A 25,799-nucleotide genomic window follows, 5' to 3' on the forward strand; every position below is an offset into this window, starting at 1 on the left:
ACTCCTAATGCATGAAGCCTTTGATTACATAGTGAATACTTATAATGGGGTTTCACTCCAAACTGAATTTTACAGTTCACTAACAGACATTTAAAAAGATGGCATGATGGAATCTGATACCCAGTCTCAGCCATGCCACCTGCATTGCAGGAGGTATGATTCTGGAATTGAACATCAGATAATGTCATATTGCCAGTGCAGGGGGAGCCTGGGATCATAATCCTGGGCTCTCCCTGCACTGCCAATCTTCACTTCTGTGGCTGGGAGCTCTGTCAGTTGATGGACAGTGATTGAAACTCCCAGCTGCATGATTACATCATATGCTCCTGCATTTGGGAGCTCCATCAGCTGACTTAGGCTTCTAGTCATCTCTCCCAGCTGAGACCCCCTGATCAGGTGACCAGTGCTCCCAGCCTCTGAAACACACAAAAGTGCCCTGGAGGCTGGGAGCACTAGGCGCATGTGCAATTAAAGGCATGATAAGAACCAAAGACAAAATTATCCACACTTTGTGTAATAACTTTGTCACTTAATTCTAGTTTTATCATGCTGTTAATTGAATGAATATGTGGCCAGGTCACTCCTTGAAATGTGAATGACTTGTTTATCACGTCTGAAGTGTAACGTGCATCAGGACCCTAAGCCAACTCTGGATCGTGGTGTACTTCAGAATGAAAATAACATCTACTGAAAATGCACCTCAAATTTCACTTACAAACTCCTGTTGTACAGGAAACTTTGGGAAAACTTGATTTTATTCAAAGCTTGTTACATATATTAAAAATAATGGCTTCTAAATACTCTAATTACTTCTTTCTACAGCTGAAGACATTCCAGAATTGCTCAGTTCTTCCAGTCTGTTTTCAATGCTGCTTCCCCTTATAATAGCCTACATAGAACCAGTAGCTGCAGCTATTCCCAAGGTATGTTAAGCATCAACTTGTTCCTAAGAGAAAGCTGCAGATGGGAAGGTACTCTTTTGTCCTCTGTATATGCCTGTCTTGTAAAATCTTGATTTCGCTGACCACTTAACACATTAGGGCCTTGTAACACAACCACCTTGTACATGTTAGGAACTTTCTGTCCCTGATCCATTATGGTAACAATAATGGTTCATAGATGCCTTAAAGTGGGAGTGAATGTGTTTGCCTTCTTTCCCATGTAAAAATAACTTTGAAACATAGAACTGGAAGGACCACCTGAAGACTCGAGTCCAGTCCTATATTTTCAGGCAGCCATGTAAAAAAAAAAAAAAAAAATTAAATACATGTTTGTCCTATAGCATATACATTCTGGCTTTTACCACATTTTAGGCACTAAATGCCCCATATCAAATGTAGGATCTCTGGGCGTTTATACGTGTGCTTGGGGAGGGAGGGACTTTAATTATAGTACTTCAAGAGATGCTCTAATTAAAGCACCTGGAGCCTCACGTGTATCGGTATCCCTGCACTGAAAAATGGTGGTGGGGGCACTTTACCTAAAGCATGTTGAATGAGCTTTAAAGTGCCCTCACCACCATTTTTCAACACAGGGTAGCAGATACCTGTGACACTGGACTCTGCTGGAGCATGGTAGTTACCACACTCCAGCAAACTCAATTAATCAAGTCTCTCCAGCATGCTGTGATTTTGCAGTATATGGGAGCAGCCTCAATGCACGTGTATAGGATAGGAAGAGACAAGGGAAAAAGAAAGATACTTATCTGTGTTACCCTGCTTTCTGCCTGACTTCAGACTAAGCTGACATCTTAGAACAGTGGTTCTCAAACTTGTTAGACTCAAGGCACACCTCAGAAAATGCCAGCTTTTAGCTTTCACTCATTTTTTTTTGAATACATAAAAATAATAGAGCAGTTCTTCTGCTGCAGAGATTTCTGAAAAACTACAGCAAGTCAGAATGTTTTTGACAGTCTAGATTCCTGTGTGAAATTTCTGGTTTATCTTGTGTTGTTCAGTACATGACGGCATCCTTAAAAGGATATTGTAGCACCCTGGTTGAGAATCGCTGCCTTAGAAGCTAGTTAGTTTAAAGAGGCAAAACATTTTGTAAGTAATTAGATGCATTTGACAAAGTAGCTTATGCCTCTCTGAACAAGTTAGTCTTTAAGGCTGGTTACAGACATGAAAACAACCCCCTCCCCCCCCAAGAAAAGGCACTTGACTTTAAACTCTGTGGGCCTCTGCACTGAGCACAGTGCATGCCCAGAAGAGGCATCACATTACTTGAAACTGGCTCACCCAGCGTCTGTATAGATCAGGTGCATCAGCAGGGCTTTTTGGTGCTTTTATCTAATAGCTGATTGAATCAGCTGTTAGATAAAAGTTCCAAAAAGCCCTGCTAAAGTGCCCCACCTACACAGACCCTGCAGAACCGGCTTGAACTAGCATGCTGCCTCCTCCAGTAAAGCACTGTCTTTTTTCCACGTCTGTCAGCACCCTAGGATGCTCCTCTCCCCTACTTTCTGAAGTGGCCTGCGATTCAGTAAATATGTTCATATAGTCCTAGAAAGTGGACCACAGAGGAAAGCCAAAAAGCTCAGTTTTTTTTTCTTCTCGCTTGGGTGTGGACTATATTTGTATTTTTGTCTCGAAATAATTCCATGTCACTTAGACATCCAAGTCTCTTACCTCTTGAATGCAGTTAACCTCTTTAACTAACTGCCTTGGTTTCTCTAAGTTAAGCCTTTTGATTTCTCAAACCTTTGCTGTGAACCTATTCTTGCCCTTCCTGGAGTTTAAAATGAAATTAATCAACTTGTGGTTACATCACCCTAGGTTATTTTGATTATTTTCCACAACTAGTTCTTCTGTAAGGTCACTACTTAGCAAAATTTAGATCTAAGGTAGTTTTGCCCCAAATTCAATTGTGGTCCATGGCAGCTGGGATATAAATTCAAGAGGCTCTGCCTTTGAATCCACAGCTGGCAGGTTTTCATTGGCTTCAAATGGTAAATATATAGGAGCTGAGCATTTATTCACTCTGCTTTTGTTAAATTCAATATTGTTCATTGAAAAGATTATGCTTCTCTTTAGGCAAGTACTATTTCTGCCTTTTTTTTCTATTTCTCTCCTTTTTGTCTTTGCATGCTCCCTCTACTTTTGTGTCTTCATTTCCTTCTTTGCAGCAGTTCCATTCCTTTCTCTCAAAGCCTTTATTTCAGTTCCTTTTCTGATTTCATCTGCCAAACTCATTAACAGCGGAAGAGTTGTTGTTAGAGTTAACAAGCAGAGCTGCATACAAGGCAATGTTTCAGCCTGTCCAGAGGCTCAGGGAGTAGATGAAGGTACACACAGGTACACCTGAAGTGGTTTCAAAAGGGGAGGCTGAGCTGCTGCTGAGGAGGTGCAGCAGCTGTTACTCTACAAAACCACAATCCAGGGTTAACACTGGACCAAGCAGCGAAGTTCACTTTCATCGCTGTAGGCTTGTATACATGCAACAGACTGTAACAGCTGCTGTGTACACCCAAGGAGCAGGTCTTCCTTCCCTAGAAAGCCACTCCAAGTTTACAGACAGACATGACAGTTCAAGTTCAGTTCACAGTTAGGAGGTACACTGCCTCTAATTATGAGGAATAGAAATATTTCTGAAATGAAAATGTAAGTTTTGTATAATGAAAAGTATCTTGGGATCACATAAATATATAATGTAGGTTTACTTCAATTTTTAATTATTTTGACACACTTGCCTTACAAAATATACCGTGTGTAAGAAGTGACAATTAGAGCTTTAAAATGCTTCTTGACAAAGATGGATAAGTCGGTCCTTAAAGATGGAGACAGGGAATATGGCGTATGTTGCACTAGAAGTTATTCTAGGTATTTGAAGTAAAGTAGGGCAGAGATGAGAGGCAAATGGAGGTAATGATGGATAAAGCTTGGACACGTAAAATTCATAAACAGTTTTGTTTGATTATGTGAGGGTACATCTATCATCTTGTGCCATCCTCATTTCAAATGTGGTCACACTGATAATCAAAGTGGAGCTTTTCCTTTCTAAATGAAAATGTAAGTGGAAGGGTGTTGCATCTTCTCCATGCAACTTCCTTAATGTTAGAACTTTAATCATTCTTTGAACTTTCTGAAATAGAATTATATTAAGCCTCAAATGTACACAAATAAAAGGTTTTTGTTCAATATATTTTGTCCTTCAAGTGTGCATTTTTCAAATATGGAACAAGCATTCAAACCATAAACAAAATTTAATGAACAAAATTAATTACAAAGCAAACCAAAGATGTGGTTGCTTGTTCCATAGAACATGCTTTATATGACTAGTGTTTTCTGGAGCAGATTATAAAACCTTTCAAGAGAGCTTTATTTTTTTTAAATGGAAACATTGCTGGTTTACTACTATGGAGAACTACTACATTTAATAGCTAATATGTCTTGATTGGAATGGTTTTTCTTCTGGGATGTTCTTTAAGCAGAAGCACTTAAAATTGAAACACAGCCCATTCCACAACATTTAAAATTCTACTTTTTAGTTTTTACAATCAAACTTTTTTTTATTATTGCTCAAACTATTTGGGAATAAACTGTTATTGCTTGTTTTTATTTGTGACTCTTTCTGGAATCTGCAAGTAGATAGAGGTAGTTAGCCATGAGAATGTGAAGTCAGACAGAAAGGCAGAGTACAGTTCCTTATAGTGTGGTTTGGAGATGAGAATCTACTTTTATTAAGCCATAGCTCAATTCTGACAAAATATTTTCAGAAGCTTACGCATATCTGAATTAGTTAGTCTATAAGGTAAAATTTTACCTGGCCTTCTTTCTGGAATCTACATTTATTTGAAGTAAATGCTTTGATATTTGGTCATTCAGAAGTTTTTGTAGTGATATATGTGCAAAACTGTAAATCAAATCACATAACTAAGTGATGTTAAGATGGAGAACATTCAGAACAAGCACTGTAGGGAACTGTAAGGATTTTTATGCAATTTCAGCTAATGCTTTCATATACTGTTGTGATACAGGTTGCCGTTGAAGTCTTTGGCCTAGTACAACAGTTACTTCCCTCTGTAGCCGTTCTGAATCAGAAGTATGCCCCTCCTGCATTCAATCCCAATCAGTCTACAGACAGTACCACAGGAAATCAGCCTGAACAAGGGCTGTCTGCTTGCACTACCTCTAATCACTATTCTGTCATAGAGAGTGAGCACCCCTACAAACCAGCTTGTGTTACGCACTATAAGGTAGGCATCATTCCTAAGTCTGTATGCAACTTTTAATTCCTAGCATATGCTAAAAACAACTTGAGAGACAAAGAACATCTTTAAAGTTGTTGGAGGCAAGGATATTTGTGGGTGATTTCTTTTATGGGACTAAGCACCAATTGGAGTGATGCCCTTCTCTTCCCTGGAGCTGCAGGCAGCAGCCAAGCTGTGGCTTAGTTTGTCGGCAGTGTGAGCACAGTGTTTGCACTGCATGCATATTGATTTTATATATGATTCTTTTATTGTAATATGAGTGCCAGTAATGAAACAATTCCATAAAAGACTTGTGATGTCTTTAGTGGCTGCTGCTGTATCGCTAATCAAGGGTCCAGATAACCAAGTTCAGATAACCAAGATATGTGGTACATTCTCTGTAATCCAAATGCTTGGCCATCTCATTATGTGTGATTTGGTTATCCACATGCTTTGTTTTATTATTTTATAAATGTTGGTACTATATAATACAACGGTGCTCAGCCCCCTGGCTTGCAGGCCAGATCCAGTCTGCATGAGTTGTGGCCCTGTGCACAGGAGTGGGCACACATGGTGGTGTGGGGTCCAATCCTGATGCATGGGGAGGAAGAGGGGGAGGAAGGTATGGTGGTGTGGGGTCTCTGAGCCTGATTCCAGTGGGGCAGAGGCAGTGTGGAGCTGTGAAGCCCTATCCCAGCCATGAGGCGGCAGCATGATCCCTCAGAACCCAGTCCCTTCGGGGTGGAGGCCATGTGGAATCCCAGAACTGGATCCTGGCAGGATGGGGGTGGCGCAGGCTCTAGCACCACCTCCACCTGACTAGGATCAGGTTCTGAGACCCCATGCTGCCTCCATTTGCCCGCCCCTCCGCTGCATTAGAATCAGGGCCCAATTCAGTCTGCAGACTGTCCCCATACCCATGTCCTCATTCATCTGGCTCACATTGGCAAAAGTGTGAGTAATACCAATATAATACATTCTTAAATTTGACTATTTAATATCTGTACTGTTAAACTTGGATGATTTGACTTTATGCATTATGTGTTAACTTGCATAATGCCTCATAAGATGTTACATTTTCACTTTTTTCTGAACAATTTCATTTATCCAGAAGGCTGTTTTGGTGGGTGCTTTTGAAAGAGATTTGGATAAGTGAGTAGAAAATCTGCAGTACATATTTGTAGCTTGGAGGAGGCGGAAGGGGAAACTCCACTAATTTATAACTCTAAACCAAGCAATACAAGTCCAAGAAATGTAGTTAGTATAAAGAGATATCCAAACAGCGAGGCAAGTAATTATATAGGGTAAACACTTGCATAGTGTAAAGTCTGTCCCATAGTGGCAATTTAACCTTGGGAAAAATTGGGCAAATTTAGCATAGTGAATTATTAAAATGCATGAATTCTAACTAGATGGATATTGCATGTTGGAGCAGGGAAAAATTATGGACTAGAAGGTGAGCACAAGATACTTTTTCAGTGTGATTGGACAGGGGAGATGCCCTGGAAAGATTGAGAGATGCCAGAGTAAGAAGTTGGTACTCAGGAAAATAGAGAGTATCGATCTCTATAAAATTATTCTTAAGGAGTCTAATTAGGATGAGAAGTTAAAGAGTAGTTTTCCACACTTAGCATGAATCTATAATATTTGTTTTGTAGCCATTTTTAAATAAAGCTTTAAAAGGATACAGGCAGTCCTCAAACCTATGACATAATTGGTTCCTAAAAACCGCATCTTAAGTCTAAATGTTGTAACTTGGAACCAATTTTCTCATAAGAAACAATGTTATAAATGGGGAAATGGTTCCTGAACCAAGGCCCAATACCCTATTTTCACCAAAAATTGTGTGAACCCCAGAATTGTGTGCTCGATCAGTTATAGAGAAGTAATACAGCTACAGTAATATATTTATATTGGAAGGACTTATTTGAGGTGACTTCGCTGGACTTTTTGAAAGACTCTTGGTTGGACTTTTTGAAGGGTTCTTGGCTAGAGTCTTTGCAGGAGTCTTGGCTGCAGGTTTTTCTGGAGTCTTGCCTGCTCTTTTAAATAAAGTGTCTGAAGAAGTTTGGACAGATGTTCTCCAGGGAGATGAACAATGCAGCGAATTTGTTCACTGGCGTGGCGTTGCATTGGATCAAGTGTTGTAAAGTCAAAACTGACATCATAAAGTTGAAACGGTGTCAATTTAGAAACATTGTAATTCGAAACATTGTAAGTCAAGGACTGCCTGTACTTAAATTTTTCAGGTTTTTACATATCTTTGAGTGATTTTTCTGACTCTTGTTTGTTTTCAGGTAACTTTTCCAGAATGTGTCAGGTGGATGACAGTAGAGTTTGACACACAGTGTGGCACTGCTCAATCAGAAGATGTACTTCGTTTGTTAATTCCTGTTAGATTTGCTCAGAACTCAGGTTTTGGACCAAAGCAAACCTCTGTTCATGAAAATCTTAATTCTTGGATTGAACTAAAGAAATTTTCCGGTTCATCTGGATGGCCTACCATGGTTTTAGTGTTACCAGGTAAAACAGTTGAGAGTTTACTTTTCATAGTTTCATAGTTTGTAGGGCTGGAAGGGACCTGAGCAGATCATTGAGTCTGACCCCCTGCCGTGGCAATAAAGAGTACTGGGGTCAAACAACCCCAGCAAGGTGTTCATCTAGCCTCCTCTTAAACACCCCCAGGGTGGGAGCCAGCACCACTTCTCTTGGAAGTTGGTTCCAGATCCTAGCTGCCCTGACCATGAAGTAGCACCTCCTGATATCTAGCCTAAATCTACCCTCTGCCAGCTTGTGACCGTTATTCCCAGTCACTCCTGGCAGTGCTCGGGGGAACAGGGACTCCCCCAATGCCTGCTGGTCCCCTCTGACTAGTTTGTAACAGGCCACTAGATTCCCCCCTCGGCCTTCTCTTGTGGAGGCTGAATAGGTACAGGTCCCGTAGCCTCTCCTCATAAGGCCTGCCGTGTTGCTTCCTGTTCATGTGAGTGGCCCTCCTTTGGACTGTCTCCATGTTGTCCACATCCCTCTTGAAGTGCAGCACCCAGAACTGGACACAGTACTCTAGCTGTGGCCTGACCAGTGCCGCATAGAGGGGGAGTACCACCTCCTTGGATCTGCTTGAGATGCATCTGTGGATGCATGACAAGGTGTGGATGCATCCTCGCATTGGCGGCCCATGTTCATCTTGGCATCAATAATGACTCCAAGATCCTTTTCTGCCTCTGCACTAATGAGAAGGTTGTTCCCCAGCCTGTAAGTATGGTGCTGGTTCTTCCTCCCCAGCTGCATCACCTTGCACTTGTTGGTGTTGAATCCCATCCTATTCTCATCCGCCCACCCCTGTAACCTGTCTAGGTCTGATTGCAGCCTATTCCTCCCTTCTAGCGTGCCCATATCCCCCCACATCTTGGTGTCATCAGCAAATTTGAATAGGGTGCTTTTTATGCCCCCCCCTTTACCTTCACAGTAGGACTTTGAAGTGTAGTCCTTACATCATTTAGTAGTAAAACTGTGATCATTTCCAAGAAGTAATTTTAACGTAATAGTAGAACTGACTTCTTTTTTAAGATAATATGAAGTTCTTAATGAGGATGAAAATTTTACTTCCAAGTGGTTTTCTTTAAATAATGATTCTAAATTGTTTGGCTTACCAGTTGGAATACATAACTACAAAACTCTGCCCAAATTTTGGAACGAGTGGTCTGTTATAGTCACTGGCTGTACAGTCTGTGTGTATTAAAAAAAAAATTAATATTTATTTTCTTTTATGAATTGCAGATTTGCACATTACTCAAGATATTTTTCTACATATAAAATTAATGGTCTCTAATTGTCATATTTATTTTCAGAATGTAGAAGGTGGCAAGAGGAACAGTTGAAATTAAGTTCATTTTGTTTAATTTAATTCCAATGTTTCCCTTCAGGAAATGAAGCACTGTTTTCCCTGGAGACTGCATCAGACTATGTGAAAGATGAGAAGGCTTGTTTTTATGGCTTTAAGTGTTATGCAATCGGTTATGAATTTAGTCCAGGATCTGATGAGGTGAGATTAAGTTTAACTACTATAATTATATTAAATTAGCCTGCCTTTTCTAAAGGCAAATTATTGTATACAATCCTTTAAGTTCTACTTTTGCTTAAATAACATTAGCGAAATATAATTTTAAATAGTCTTAATATACTTTTTAAGCTGCTGTTGTTTGAAGAGTCGCTGTTTCAAGCTTTTATCTAATTGCATGAAGTTTTCTCAATCTCAATTTACTATTTCTTACCTTCTCTATACATATTCGGTATTATCAGTTTCATTTCTTTTATTTATTATATAAAAAGTATTCAATATTCTTATAAGTGTGTCTTAAGCTCCTCTCCCAGGATTCATTACATTGAGCCATCCAGAAGGTTGAGGAATGTTTTAATTCATATATTTTTAGCATTGTACCCTGTATGAACACAGCCTTCATATTTGTTCCCTATCACCAGAATCTTCAGTAGATAGTGTAAAACCATTTCAGTAAAAAGTCAAGATGATGCTTAATGAGAACAGATATTTTTTCCCCAAAAATGCAGGATTGCAGATTACTCAGGTTTTTTTCTATATATTAAGTTCAGAGTCTAATCTGACCTGTTCTGTTTCCTGATGAATGAAAGTTGACATACCTTAATATGTTTTTATTCTACACAGTGAGCACGTATACAGGTGCCCCACACAGAGCCCTTACTACTGCACCATCATTTAGTACTTCCTTTTGGACAGTTATTTTTAGAAGCTACAAAGTCTTAGTGATGTGCTATAATGAGGTAGCTCATCACTATAGCAATGTAGTGTCAGCATCACAGTTTGTGCCCGGCAATGTAGCGTCACGTAGACATGCAGAGTGTAACTGCATATTTTTAAACCTATAAATATTCTATTAAATCTTCTCAAGCTTATTATGTCAACATTACCCATAAAAGAAAGTTTTGCAAGGTGCTATTTCTTCTTTGCTTCCTTAAATACATCTTTGCCTGCTTACTTCTGGGTTGGCTGCCCTGGTGTTGAGCTGTGGAACTGCTTTAGAAAGCCTTTTGGTAGGCCTTCAGGAAAAAATTACATAAGTGTGACACCACTTTAAGGAGTGTACTCTTCCATCCATGTTGGGTTTCTTTTCTGAAAAGAGCAAACGGAATACCACTGCGGTCCCTGGATTACATTTTCCCTTCATCCAACTTAAGACTTCATTGGAAATAGTCCTCTGAGAGTAGCATAGGATAATTTTATTTTTCCTTGTTCTTCTATTTTGGGAATCACTGGAACCTTAAAGACATTACTCTTGATGAATGATCACACTTCAGGTTGTATAAAGGAATACTCTTTGGTGTAAACCTGGTCAGCCTTTATACCAGAACATTTTCTCAAACTTTCAGAAGTTGAGAGTCCCTGATAAGTGATAACTCAGGAGATAGCCAGTACAGATGACAATTTTTTTTCTTGGACAGCTAAGATATGGTTGCCTTATTTGTCTACGGCACCATCTTAGTATGGTATTTCAAAATAACCTTGCAGTGTTAAAGAGTTGGTCGTTCTTCACTGAATGCACGTAGGTTTCAAAAGAGCGTAACCAAGCTTAAGTATACCTGCCTACCCACCTACTTCACTGGTGTGTCCTCCTTCACTTAGTTGTCCTCCAGATGTTTACAAGTAAATTTCTTTATAATATATATTATTAGACTACTGTATAATTATATAGTGTGTGTGTATAGATAGATCTATAGAGATATATAGTTTGTTGAGTGCTTTATAATATACTAATTTATTCCACTATGGATTTTATTTATTTATTTTATTTTTATATATATAGAAAGGATTCTAGATAACCTTGCTCACATTGAATAGCACCTTGTTTAATAAGCAGTCGCACTGAAACCTTTGGTGATACGCATACAATCCAGTTCTGTGCGAGTCAGGAAATCCATATCTTCTCTGTATGTAATCATTACACAGATCCTGAGAATAGGATAGTTCAATAGTTGAACTATTGAAGAGTCTCTACACGTGCTTTGGGCTGGAGGTGGGGAAGAGGGCACATGCTTTAATTAATGGATCTGAGAGTCACTCTGATTAAAGTGCCCATAGCATCATGTGTATTCAGCATCTGGCACTCCAAAATGGCAGTGGGGATGCTTGAACTAATGGTCATTCAATGAGCTTTAGTTCGAGCACCCCCGTCCCTATTTTGAAGCATGGGGACACTGAGTAGACAGGATGCAGAGGATGCTGGAGCGCATTAATTAGCACACTCCAGCAGACTCTGTTAATCTCTGAGTATTTGTCTTTATTAATCGAATCTGCTCTGACGTGTGCTAATTAGCATGCATCAGAGCAAATGTCTGGCACGTGTATAGGTTACCTTAAATTGTGTTTGCTTAAAATCCAAGATACTTGCAAATTTGTCTTGATACTGCACTGTTCATCTTGCACAACATAGATCTCCTTGTTAGAAACAACAGAATGACTATAGCCCTTTTAAGACGGCCTACAAAATACTCTGAGACCAGTGTATGTGGAAGAAGGTCTGAGAGCTTCTTCTAAGAGTCAACAGTAGGAGAAATTTGGGGGGACAGAGAGCTTCCCTCAGGACAGAATCAAGAAGTGGAAGATAGGGAGCTCTTGAGTAAGGTTTCAGGTAAACTGAATGCATGGGATAACTTAGAGGGACCATTGCTGTAAGGTATTTATGTATTTTTAATTTTTTGAACGTTTTCAGTTTCCATTCTACAGACTAAAGGCTATATACAATATTTATCTTACAATTTTTCCCTAAACCCAAAGCATAGCAACAAACAATAGTTAATAAATCCTATTAACAGGATAATTTGCTTTCAACCATTTTGTACTGTGACCCCCTTAAAACAACAGCATGTAATTTCAGGATCCTTACCCTGGAAAGCAGGCTGAAAACCGTTGAAGTAGAGCACAATATTAGTGTCTATCAGTCACAAATATTGTGTGGCACACTGCTAATCCAGTTACTTGATTTTGTTTTCTGAAAATATTTTGCTTAAAAAATTTCTGTGTTTTTGAAGGGTATCATTCAGTTAGAGAAAGAGTTGTCCAATCTAGGAGGAGCATGTGCAGCAGCTTTAATGAAAAAAGACCTGGCACTTCCCATCGGTAAGCCTTTGTTAATCAAGTAATACATTATGTACCTTGTTTTGTGAATGCCTCATTTGGTACATTTCTAGTTGTGGATAACCTCGAAGTGAAAATGTTTTTTAAACTAATCAGAGTAAATAATGCTGGCATTTCAGGTGAGGGAATATTCTGGACGTCCTGTAAAGGTAGACCAGGATTAGCCATGATCTAAATAGACAGCTCATTTTTATGTCTCTTGAAAGTTTAATCAGTGTCTCCTGGGCCCAAGTCAGTAACTAGATGGCCTGTTGATAAAAGAGCTCCAGTTGCAATACACAGTGCAACATGGAGTTGTATGCCAAGGCATTTAGTATAGGTACCATGGGACCCAACAGGAGCACAATATTCTGCAGCCAGTGATACCAGAGCCAGTACTGTCGTTCAAAGCAAGCTGTCACTAGCATCCCACAAAGTCCGTGCTAGATTTTGTAGGAGGCACATCCTGGCTTTGGCCTTTCTGAATTTATTTTCTAAATGACAAGGTATTTTAGATTAGATTCATAGACATTAGGGCTGGAAGGGACCTCAGAAGATCGAGTCCAGCCGCCTGCTCCAGGGGCAGGAAGTCAGCTGGGGTTACAGGATCCCAGCAAGATAAACGTCCAATTGACTCTTAAAGGAGTCCAGAGTAGGTGCTTGCATCACCTCTGGCGGCAGTCTGTTCCAGGCTTTGGGGGCTCAGACAGTAAAGAAGTTCTTCCTTATGTCCAGCCTGAAATGGTCTTGGAGGAGTTTGTGACCGTTTGACCTTGTCATCCCATGGGGCTGTCTGGTGAACAGGCATTTGCCCAGATCCTGATGTACACCCCTTTTATGCTTATAGGCAGCCACCAGGTACCCCCTGAGCCTGCGCTTTTCCAGGCTGAAGAGTCCCATAGTTCTCAACCTCTCATCATAAGGCCTATATTCCTGACCTCTGATTATGCACGTGGCTCTCCTCTGGACTCTGTCAAGCTTCTCCACATCCTTTTTAAATTGTGGAGCCCAGAATTGGATGTAGTACTCCAGCTGCGGCCTCACCAAGGCCAAGTACAGTGGGAGGATGACATCCTGGGATTTGCTAAAGAAGCATCTATGGAGGCAAGCCAGAGTTTTGCTTGTTTTGCTGGCTGCAACATCACATTGGTGACTCATATTCATTTTGTGGTCAGTCATGACCCCCAAATCCCTTTCAGCCGTGGTGCTAGCAAGCATAGCATGCTGAGCCTATAAGCATGCTGCGGGTTTTTCTTCCCAAGGTGGAGTACTTTGCATTTTTGGTGTTGAAGGCCCTCAGGTTTTCGTCTGCCCATTTACCCCAAAGTTTGGTGTCATCAGCAAACTTGGCCAGTCCACTTCTGATACCAATGTCCACATTGTTAATGAAGATGTTGAAAAGAATAGGCCCAAGGATGGAGTCTTAGGGGACCCCACTGGTCACGGCGCGCCACAGCGATTGACTTGCATCAACTACCACTCTCTGGGTCCAACCTCGGAGCCAATTCCCCAGCCAGTGGACTATGATGTAGCCGAGGCCGCAGTTAGCCAGTTTTTCTGTGAGATTAGGCTTAATGTTTACTTTCTGTCCACAAAATCTGATGTCCAGTAGTATTTTGAAAGCTTTGTTCTTCATGCAGAAAGAGGTCAGAGTTTTTTCAGAGATTTTGGCATAATTTCCAGGAGTGGATGTAATGTGTGAAGATCTGGAGGTTGGCAGTGAACATAGTGTTCATTCTAATGATGATGGTTCCTTGGCTGCTGGAAAAATGTCTGGTTATATGAGCTTTCTCAAATAAAGGCACGTGAAGTTTCTCCATCATGTCCAGCATATTGTTTGTGCTGGGTATGGCATGGCATGTAAACTTTTTGAAGAGCAGTGCAGCTGGTAAAATCCTTCTGGTGGTCCAAGTCCATGCCAGTCTGCCTATCAAACTGTATACTTACAAGGGAAGAAATAAGCTGTAATGTGGGGTGGCACTTGATGGCCCTGAAAAAAATTGAGCATCTGTCCACTAAGACTTTACAAGTGTCAGTGGAAGTGGTGCTGAGTCAAAGGAGACCAAGTGAAAGAGCGTTCACCTGTCACTGTTCAGTTTTTGCTTTCTTGTAAAACTGCATCAGTTCATCTTATAAAAACTAGAACTTGACTGCAGCAACTTAGGCCTGGCCTAAAGGTAGGGTGTTCCCAATGAGTATTGTGAGGTCAGCCAGAAGGACTCCTCTTCCTACCTTCACCCCCTGAGCTTCTTTACTGTGGCAAGGGTGACATACATAGGTTGTTAGCTTCCTCAGCTGGTTTGCTATGTTTTAGTGTGGTGCGCAGACCTTTGCCTCACTCTCAGCTTTTTTTAATCTTACCAGTCTGGTAATAACAGGAAAAGATCTGCAAGATGTTGGCCCAGTCCTTACCCATTCAGTTAGAAGTTCTTAAAAAAAAATTGGAGTGGGTTTCATTCTTGGCCCTGGCTTTTGTTGTTGTTTGTAATGATCAGGGATCCTGGTTTTCTCTGATTTAAAAAAAAAAAAAAGATAATTTGAACTTCATGTAAAAAACCTTAAAGGAGAGCACTCAGCCATACTTACAGATTTACCAAACATACTGTTCTGGAGAAACTAAACTTTAAATGAACATTTCTTAAGTAAAGTGTCATTTATTTCCTTGTACTCTGAATTATGCAACCCTGCATATATAAAATATTGTCCAAAAACCAAATTTTAACTTTATTAAAAATGATTCTTAACCTTGGAATGTTTTCACACTGTTAAGCTGGGTATATGGTTACAATTTTAAGTTCTATCCTGATGTGTAGTGGAAAATTCATTATTAAGTAGAACTAGAATTTAATTTCAGGTGCAATATTAACCTATATACATTTCTATTTGACAGCAGGTAATGAATTTGAAGAAGATCTTGAGATTCTGGAAGAGGCCGCTTTGCAGGTATAATAATGTTTTTAATATTAGAAGGTATTTTTTTAATTCATTTTAACTGGAATCTTCACTTCTTTACGAAAGAATTACAGAGTTCACCCTCTGTAGCACTTCAGCGTTGGCCCAAAAGCTTTATTTACCATTTACTTTTTATTTAATTCATTTGTATTCCTGATTCAGTGTCATCTCTGTATTAAGTGGCAGTACTCTGCAATGAAATTAGAGGTGCGCCAGTATATCAGTTGCATATAGGATCAGCACCAATAAAAGGAAGATTAACATTATTAGCTATCACCTTTTTTGAGCCAGTGTAGCTGATGTCACCAGTAGATGCTGTGTGGATGTGCACAATTCTAAAAGTTCTCTTTTAGAACTAGACTTGGAGAGCAGTGTCTTTCAAATAAGTCTGTGGAAGGGAAGGGGCACAGGGGAGGGAAGGCGCATAGAGGGGGCAGATCATGGCCCCCCACAGTGAGGGAGGGAGTGGTATAGGGACAGGCACTTCGCAGCTAGGATGGTGAATGTGTCCCTGGGGCTAGGAGTGGGACAGAGCTGCAGGTGGCTTGTCCAGAGGGTACGGGGAGTGGGGGTGGCTCTCCACTGCTGCACGCACCCCTGGGGTAGGCATGGGGGGCATGTGCCCCCCCCAAACTTGTGCATGGGACTTGGGCACTCTGCCCACTGAGTGCTTGGGGCCAGGGGCTGCGCCAGCTGCTTTCCAGTGGAGGTGCTGGACTCTGAGTGGTAGGCCTGGGGTGGGCAGCTGTGGCAGCACTGGGAGGGGAGGCTATAGCCCCCCAACCTCCCGCAAGCACAACCTCTGCTTGGGGCACTCTGCTGCCTTTCCCTTGGGAGCCCTGCACTGGTCACACATCCTGTGGTTGCCCCAAAAGCAGTGCCCCGAGCAGGGGTGGGGCTTAGGGAGCTATAGCCATCCCAAAATTACCTGTAGGCTCCCCTCCTGGTGCTGCCACCTGCCTGCTCAAAGCCCTGCCTCTTCTCCCTGCCCTGCCCTGCCCCCCCCAGTTCCTCCTCCCAGCCTCCTGGGAAGAGAGAGCTCCTGGCTCCAAGCCTGCAGTGGGCACCCCACCCTTGTGCCATGCACGAATCCACAGGGTTACATGCCCCACCATGACTCCCTTGGGGGTCCACGCAGTGGCAGGTAGCCACCCCACGCTCCCTGTACGCGCCACCCACAGCTCTGTCCTACTCCCAGCCAACTGTATTTCTAGGTTTTTGAAAGAACTGGAGTCTTACTTGTAAAAAGAAGTAATCTTTCTTACCAGATGATTTGAATTAATATACTATTACATGGAAGGTAAAAGGGCATGCTCATTAATTAAAAGATGAAGAAAGTGGGCCTTTCCAGGACTTGGCTATTATGGTGTTTAGAAAATTGGAATGATTTCATGGAAGTGTTTGTAGCTTGTTCAATATTAATATTTATGCTAAACCCTCAGAATAAATGTTCTCAGAACAGATATTTGTAGTTTGTAAGGCCGGAAGGGACCTTGGAAGATCATCGGGTCCAGCCCCCTGCACCAAGCAGGAAAGATAACTGGGGGTCAGGTGACCTCAGCAAGGTGACTGTTTAGTCTCCTCTTGAAGATTTCCATGGTAGGTGATTTGTACCACCTCTGGAGGGAGGTTTTTCCACAGTCTGGACACCCTGACTGAAAAGTTTTTCTTAATGTTGAGCCTGAATTGATCTTCCAGGAGTTTGTGGCCATTACTCCTGGTTTTCCTCTCGGGTGCTCTGGTGAACAATTGCTCACAAAGACCTTGATATTCTTCTCTAGTGTAGTGATAACCTACGTTCAAACATGGCAAATGTGGTGAGCCAGTATATTTTGAGAATGGAACTGGGTTTGTTTGCAATTTTTATTAGGAACTGTTTTCCTGATATGAAAATGAGCTCTAATCCATATCAGGATGGCCACAAAAAGAAAAACGTATCTGCTTAAATATTTTCTTGTGCAAATTTAATGTTAACATTGATCAGATTAGGGATGTGGTAGCAGAGTGGCTAAGATGTCTTATTATAAGTCTCAAGGCATGAGTTCTAGCCTTATCTAGACTTGTGCCAAAGGCTGTGACCAGCTGTAAATGGCTACCTGCTTATTCAGGCTGGGGAGTCAAAGATTGCCAGGTGTGCTGGTAGCCTGATCACTCCCGTGTGTGCTGTTGGTGACAAAAGCTGTTGTACTTTTCACGCCAACTCACTGGATGGATCTCCAGATTGATAAAATGCCATGTACTACAGTTGTAACTGTTACAAATTATTTATTAGTAAATATATTTGTATTTTTTTTCTCCTTAGCATGACTGACTGGTGCAGATAGATGGGTTTTGTTTTCTGTCTGCACAAAGAGCTGATGATGAATTGAAACAGTCTATACCTTCTCATTTCAAAAGCAGAAATCCCAGTTCCTTCCAGATTCTCCTGAGGAATAACTAGTGCCATAGTTCAATATATCCTTTGGAGGGCCTTGAATTTGTCTCAGTTGTCAGCATGGTAAAACAGGAAAAGAGGCTATAAGAGAAATTGTTCAGGGTCAACAAGGAGTATCTAGGAAATTATGCTTTTATCAGCTGTCCAGGGGGTAAATATGTATTAATTCAAAGGAAGCCTATACTGGTGGAGCACTGATACTAATTTACTGGGTATTCAGTACATTCTACTGCTTTGTACTTTTCCTGGCCTTCCTTTTTTAAGTACTGTCCCTGAGGTTCATGTATTGTGAGATTACATGAATCAAAATTGCTCAGACTGAACAAAAGATAGTGGAGATGGAGAGAGGAGTACCATCTATTTCCTGCAAAAGATAAGAGTTTCTCAGTGATCTCCACATTCTCATCAAGACTGAGACTGTCTGCTATTGTTACTTAATGGAAAACTGTCAAATTTAAGATGTTTATTTGGCTGAAAATACTTTCAATTTTTATTCCAAAAGGTGTGTAAATCTCACTCAGGCATTCTTGGAAAAGGCTTAGCACTGTCTCATTCACCAACAATAATAGAAGCTCTTGAAGGGAACCTTCCACTGCAGATGCAAAGCAATGAACAATCCTTTTTGGAGGATTTCATTACCTGTGTACCAGGATCAAGTGGTGGACGGCTTGCGAGGTAATATAACTTGTGGGCCTGTAACTTCATTTTTCATATTTGTTTTTACAGCTGCAGTAAAATAGAGACTTCAAATATTTTAGTTTGCTTATGACTTTGATTTTAATTATGTACTAAAATTTTAAAATATCTTTTGTAGTTTTATGGTTGTATAGTATTAGTATCAGCATAAAGGAAAGCTGTTAAATTGCTCCTAGATTTTTTTCTCCATAACAAGCATGTTTAGAAAAATCTGTAAGTACCATATTTTATATGATTCTAAGACTAGTATTTTTTCTCCCGTTCATCATGGGGATAATGAAGTCTTGTCTTAGAATTGAGTACCTGCAGGCAGCTCCGAGCCCTGTTCTGCTCCCCTTTTAACGGATTCCCTTGCTGTTCTCTGGCTGCTTGCTGAGCCAGGGAGCAGTGGGAGAGTCAACCCCAAACCAGAGAGTAGTCCAAAATCCAGCACTGCTTTTCCTGTAGCTCTCTGGTTCAGCAGGGAGCAAGAGAGTGCATAGAGAATCAGCACAAAGCCAGAGAACAGTAGGGCCCAGCACGGAGCCAGAGAGTGGAACAAGAATTAGTGCTGGGTCTTACTGCTGTTTGGCTTGAGCTGATTGCCCTGCTGCTCCCTGGCTTTGTGCTGGATCTTGCAGTGCTCCTGGCTTTCTGCTGAGCCAGGGAGCAACCAACACCCCACCATAGAGCCATCCAGGAGTGCAGCATGAGAAGAAGGAGAGGGGCAAGTGGCGGGGAGAAGACAAGGTGGGATTGTGAGGCATATGTGAGTGGGGGGGGCAGACACCAGGGGGAGAAAGGCACGTGGGGACACGGTGCAGGTCGGGGTAGGTTGGATGGCACAGGGATGAAGCAAAGTGCAGGAGGGCAAAGGCTTGGTATTGGACTGCCTGCCCTCCTACTCCCCCACCCGCCACTTGCCTTCTAGCTGCTTGCCCTTCTACTGCTACTTTTCTTGCCACAGTGGTGAGGGGGATCAGTGTAAGGTGACAGTCCAATAATTAGATTCTTTACTTGGAAAAGTAAGAAATTTATAATTTTCCATGTATAAACTTAATTTGGGGGGACATTTTGAATTCAAAGCCATCTTGGATTCAAATAAATACAGTGCTTCAGAGTTTGATTTGTACATCCTTAATTGCAATTTAAGGTAAATGTTTTAATGTTAGAGGGACAGGAGTTGATAATCTTTGTGATTTGAAAAGAATGGGAAACACTTTAAACATTAAATGTTTGTACATTAACTTTGCTGTAGATGGCTTCAGCCAGATTCATATGCTGATCCTCAAAAGACATCTTTGATTCTAAATAAGGATGACATCCGATGCGGTTGGCCTACTGTTATTACAGTGCAGACAAAAGATCAATATGGAGATGTTGTTCATGTTCCAAATATGAAGGTAACTGTTTACAAACTATAATCACCTTGGCTTGTCTTTCAGTATGCGTTTTTGTCACAATCTTTTGTGGAACAAAAAATATATTGCAAGGTGGGGTCAGTGATTGAACAACAAAAAATAAATTTATAGTCTAAATTAATTTCCTTACTATTCCTATGAAAATATCATCTTGTTATAGTGCTTACCAGAATTTCAGATCCTAAAATGAGGAGAGATGGGAGGGAGTGAGCGTAAGTCTACGGGTAAAACAGTCTTTTGAGATTTAGATGGGTTTTTTTATATAAGGTCTCTTAGAACTTTTAATACAAAAAAATGGAAGTAGTAGTGAAATACCAAGCGTATGTAGAAAAGGAAATAAAGGCATCTGAGAAAAGCAGTAGTGGGAAATGCGGAACAAGATTTTGAATAGGGAAATGGAAAAGGAAGCAAAAAAGAAAATGAAAATTCTTATTCATTAGTTTTTTGCTTCTTACTGCTTTTTGGTAGGTGGAGGTCAAGGCTATTCCTGTTTCCCAGAAAAAAACATCTTTGCAACATGAACAAGTGAAAAAACTCCAAAGGATACCAGGAAGTCCTGCAGCAGCTGCTTCCCCAGTCACTGACATGACCTTTGGAGGACTCCCTTCACCAAAACTTGATGCTTCTTATGAACCTATGATAGTGAAAGAAGCTCGATATATTGCTATTACAATGATGAAGGTAAATTAGTCATTCCAGCAATGCAGTTATTAGTTACTATTTTCCGATGAACTTATAAAATAGCGTTTTGTAAGATGAGTGGGGAGGGAAAGAATGGTGTTCATTAGACATGAGCTTCATAGATGTAGAATATAGCTCAAAACTTAAATAGTTGTTCGGGTGTCAGTGGTAATAGCTTGAATTACATTTATTATGTGCAGACAGAATAACATTCTAATCAGTAACATATGTATTAAATACTTTTAAAAGGACCTACCTGTTTCATAAAGTTTTAACACAGTTATGTGTCTAATAAGTTGAGCAAAAGAAAATTTTGAAAAAAGCCATTCTTCCTGTCATGGAGCATAGAACCTGGTAACGGCAGACATTTGGGATCTAAAATATTACTGGTGGTCTATGCAAGTCATGCTAGTTCTCCCCCTGCTTTCCTGTCCCTTTTCATGGAATTATTTTGGCAAGGAACTAACTACATAGGAGAAATAGAAGCACCGCCTTAGTACAAGGGGAAAACATTTTTGTTCCAATTTCCTGACACCCAAATAAAAAGGAGGATAGTGATTTAATTCCTAAACTTGAAAGTTCTCAGTGCTTCCAACTTGCCACATCTAAGTTTAGAATAGTATCCCTAAACCCATAATTACAGTGCTAGATTCTTAGGATTGACCTATTATTTTTGACCTGCAAGATGCTAGGTTCCTGGTCTCCATACATGCATAGAGCATGCCCCAGCTTCTAAACAGGACAGAATGACTATCAAGACTGTGTAGTAGTTTTTGGTTTATCTGCAGCTTTGGGTTTTCTCCAAGTCCTTACTAGGAGTGGCAAATCAAGGACAGCATTCACAACCTGGCCGATTTTGAGAGAGGTCATTTTATCTAGTGCACATTTCTGTTCATCAAATTCTTCTCCTCTTCTTCCTTAAGAAAGGAGCGCATCAGAAATTCACAGAGCAGCAACATGGGCATTAGTCTCTCTGGAGCATCAATAGCTAGTGCTGCTTCTGGCATAGCTGTGTTTCATTCTTCAATAGTCTCTGAACACCTGGACAGCAGATGAGCCAGTTGTTATAAAGTATTTGTTTTGTTTTTTATTGGGGTCATGAGTCAGTACTACATCATGCAAAATTCATAGTTCACATTGCTGTCAAGGTGGCTCTGAGCAATAGCCCTTCAACAAGGCCTCAAACACCTTTCTCATATAGGATGACTTTCTAGAATATCATTAAGTAGATGAGCTGAGAAATGTTTCCTCCATAAATACATAATGGAATTCATAACTGGATGTAGTCATAGCCTGCTTTATAGCATAAGGCATATAAGGAATAACATTATGCATTAATATGTTTAATTATGCTGTATCAATACTGTATCAATACAGGTTTTGCATGTATGAGTAAAGAGCATGTTAATACCCACAGTCTTTAAATAAAAAATCAAAGCCAAAAGGTTTGTCCAGTTTTAACACAATTCATAGTGACTTTTTAAAGGATTATTTAAAATACTTCATTCTTTCTCGCTTCATAGAATTGTCTCCAATTTTTATATTGTAGACATTTTTTTAAATACCTGTGATTGCAACCTAGAAAGAATTCCCTTGCTTAAGAGAGATCAGTTTAGAGCAGTCATCAGCAATATTTTTACCTGGTGGGCTAGAATGAATCAAATCAGATCTGAGATGAGCTGGCACTAGAACCCACATGCTGCTGCTGCTTCTCCCCACCACCTGGTTGTGGAGCAGGGAAAGCTACCAGCCATAGTACAGGCTAAGCAAGTAGCTGCTCAGCTGCAGTGGTGGTAGGGCCCCCCCCCACTGAAGCCCCTAACTGCGGACTGTATCCAGTGCCTTTGTGAACTGATCCTGTTCAAATGCCTTAGGTTGCCAGCCCCTAGTTTAAGGGAATAGAATTGATACAGTCTTTTTATCTCTGCCCTGGTTTGGCTTTAACCAAAATAAGTTAACTTCTCATGGCTGTTTAGCCTATGTGAAATAAACTGATAATCATCATCTAACTTCTAATAGCTGGGCTTCCTACCTAGTATACTGTAATCATTCAAATGAATGGTTGCAGATGGCTTAAGGATTATAAATGAAGATAGATCTGCTTTAGCCCTAGAGTCTGGGTCTTCACAAATAGATTCAGGAACACAAGCAAAGCTGAATCTGGGGACTGGACTAGATGATGCTTGAGATCTGTTCCAACCCTAGAATTCCAGTTTTTGTCAGAGGGATTATTCCTGAATTTACATGAGTAAAGGTACACCCAAAAAGAACACTTCACAGATTGTGTGCAACTTTGTATTGGTTTCCCTGTTAACACTTCATGTTGCACAACCAATTCAATTTCTATATTTGAGAAACTTTTGTTTTACATTAAAACTATAATAGTATTGATCAAGTGCAAGATTTTGTTATAGAATGTGATTTATGTATTTTGTTTCACAGGCTTATGAAAATTATTCTTTTGAAGAATTGCGCTTTGCCTCACCGACGCCTAAGAGGTAAAAAAAACCCCCCAAACAAACCAACAACAACTCCCGCCAACCCCCAAAGAACAGCAACAACAAACAAAAACTTGCACAGAATTTTCTTTAACTGTCACTATTTAAATCTTATTGATGTCAGAGCTATGTGTTTTAACTCTAAAATAGACGTATTCCAGATTGGTTGACTTGGGTGTCAAAATTCTGGAAAGCATTTGCTGTATGAGGAAACTTCAAAAGTACATTTTCTTTTTATATTTCGTAAAACTACAGGGAATTTTGCATAAAAATGTTGAATGCGCATTTTACTTGTGTGAATTCTTCACTTGAATTCAGTCTGAGTAGGAGATCACACTTATTTATTGCAGAGATGTTTAACATGGTTAAGACAAATTTAAGGCAACAAAACGATTGTATGAATGCTGTGGAATAAAAATGGAAAATAAATAAGTAAAACAGTATATTTCAGAAGATATTCACGAGGCTGATATTTGGTTAATTATTTCAAAATTGTTTTATTTGTTCTAGACCCAGTGAAAACATGTTGATTAGAGTCAACAATGATGGCACTTACTGTGCTAATTGGACTCCAGGAGCTGTTGGTCTCTACACTATTCATGTTACTATAGATGGCATTGAAATAGGTATTTGGTTTTCATTATCTTTACACAACAGCAACAAGTGTTCAGTTGGTATTCATCTACAGTATTTTTCTGAGGTTTTAAGTGAATGTAATATTCATAGCAAAAATTACCTATAGCTCTTGGATCAAAAGCATGTTATCCAGTCTCTTTTCTCACCACCCATAGAACAAACTACTCACTATTATCAAAAATTGAAAACAGTTGAAAAATTGTACATTCTTAGGACTAACCATGTAAGGCTATAACCAGATATGAATGTAGGAAAATGAGAGTAACGATTAGTGCACTTCATCCTTGACTAAGTAACAGTCTAGTAATGGCAGAAAAAACCTGGGGGTTATAGTGGACAGTAAACTGAATATGAACCAACAGTGTGCCTTTGTTGCCAAGAAGGTTAGTTACATACTGTGCTGCATTGTTAGGTGTGTTGCCAGTAGATCAAGGGACAAGATTATTCCCCCATATTCAGCACTGGTGAGGGCACATCTGGAGTATCGTGTCTAGTTTTGGGCCCCCCACTACAGAAAGAATGTAGACAAGTTGGAGAGAGTCCAGTAGAGGGTAATGAAAATGGTTAGGGGGCTGGCGCATATGACTTCTGAGGAGAAACTGAGGGAACTGGGGTTATGTAGTCTAGAGAAGAGAAGACTGAAAAGGGAATTTAATAGCAGCCTTCACCTTCCAAGAGGGTGGAGCTGGAATATTCTCAGTGGTAGCAGATTACAGAACAAGGAGGAGTGTTCTCAAGTTGCAGCAAGGGAAGTTTAGGTTTGATAGTAGGAAAAACCTTCTCACTAGAAGGGTGTAAAACACTAGAACAGGTTACCCAGAGAGGTTGTGGACTTTCCATCCACGGAAGATCCGCCTAGACAAGGCCTTGGCTGGGATAATGTAGTTGGGTATGGTCCTGCTTTGAAGAAGGGGTTGGACTAGATGACCTTTTAAGTTGCATTTGAACCCCAATTTTCTATGATTCTAAGCATGTACACAGTATGTAAGTTTTGAGGAAGACAAGAAGAGAAAGTGTCTGTATTTAGACATTCTTGCTAAATTTAAGCATTTTAAAAAGGGTTCTTTAAATGTGTCAGGTGGAAAGGCAGACAAGGGAAAAAGAGCCTTTTGCTCAAGGAGGTGAGCTATTAACCAAAATATGCAGTAGTCAGAACTGCTCAAGTGCCTACTTTGCTTCAGTTTTCATTAAAAAAAAATAAAGCTATAACATGGAGACTAACAATATAAACAAACAGAAAATGGGAGAATTCTGAAAATAATAAATTAAGATTGCAGCAGAGAACTTTTGACAAACTTGAATTGATTTAAGTCAACATGAGCTGATGAAATTCATCTCAGAGTTCTGGAGGAACTAGCTGCATTAATGGTGGAATTGCTTGTAAGACATGGGAGGTGATAGTACTATGTTCAGTACAGGTTGGTCTTCAGCTAGAATGTAGTTTTCTAGTTTTGAATGCAGCTATTATAAGGACATAAAGGAACAGGATGAAGTCTAGAGGAAAGCAGCAAAGATGATAAAGGGGATGGAAATCAAGTTGTATGAGGAAAGTTTGAGGAAAGTATGTTTAGTGTGGCGAAAAAGGTTTGGCATGAGAGCAGTTTTCAAATACTTGAAAAGCTTTCTAGAGGAGAGGAGAAAATTGATGTCTTTCTCTCTGTAGCAGGTGAGAATAGGGGTAATAGTTTTAAAATACTGTAAAGATGAAATCTCAGGAATGACTTCCTAACTGTAAGAACTGTAGGATGATGCTGTGAACCGCCTAGGGAACTGAAGGAATTTTCTCCATCAGAGATTTTCAAGAAAAAGTTCAGTAGGTTTAAAAATAGTCCTCCATTTGTGACCCCCTAGGCTAGAGACATTTAAAAGGCCTGAGCCTGAATTGATTCAATCTTTGTAGATTAGTCTAACCTGGTTAGGTTAAATCACTTTGTAATGGCACAGACATCCTAGACATGCAGGCACATACCTGCAGTGGCTTAGGCTAGAAGCTGGGGGCAGCTAAAGCAGTCCTTCTTTCCCTTGGACACCACTGAGCTGAGGCCCCAGCAGGATGCTCTGATTAGCCCAGCAGGGAATTGATTAGTGTTTATCACCCCATTAAGAAAAAAACAGAAACATTACCAGCTATCTGTTGATTCTACCTGCTGATTCAGCAACA

General features: G+C 40.3%; 1 protein-coding gene across 18 annotated transcripts in view; it reads left to right on the forward strand.

Annotated features, from left to right (window-relative positions):
- Positions 1-25,799, forward strand: part of MYCBP2 (MYC binding protein 2) — a 298,411-nt gene that overhangs the window by 166,107 nt on the left and 106,505 nt on the right. For 14 of the 18 annotated variants that reach the window (XM_090023921.1, XM_090023940.1, XM_090023966.1 and 11 more), the window contains 11 exons: positions 823-923; positions 4,979-5,197; positions 7,489-7,714; positions 9,118-9,236; positions 12,257-12,344; positions 15,232-15,284; positions 18,230-18,402; positions 19,661-19,805; positions 20,292-20,504; positions 22,947-23,002; positions 23,513-23,628. In XM_090023921.1, coding sequence (XP_089880047.1) covers positions 823-923; positions 4,979-5,197; positions 7,489-7,714; positions 9,118-9,236; positions 12,257-12,344; positions 15,232-15,284; positions 18,230-18,402; positions 19,661-19,805; positions 20,292-20,504; positions 22,947-23,002; positions 23,513-23,628 — 1,509 coding nt within the window. The remainder of the gene's footprint in view (positions 1-822; positions 924-4,978; positions 5,198-7,488; positions 7,715-9,117; positions 9,237-12,256; positions 12,345-15,231; positions 15,285-18,229; positions 18,403-19,660; positions 19,806-20,291; positions 20,505-22,946; positions 23,003-23,512; positions 23,629-25,799) is intronic. The other 4 variants (XM_090023930.1, XM_090023991.1, XM_090024069.1 and 1 more) reach the window with 1 other exon arrangement.

Source organism: Crocodylus siamensis, chromosome 1 (assembly GCF_052110815.1).
Source record: "Crocodylus siamensis isolate JL-2025a chromosome 1, ASM5211081v1, whole genome shotgun sequence".
Taxonomy (NCBI): Eukaryota; Metazoa; Chordata; order Crocodylia; family Crocodylidae; genus Crocodylus; species Crocodylus siamensis.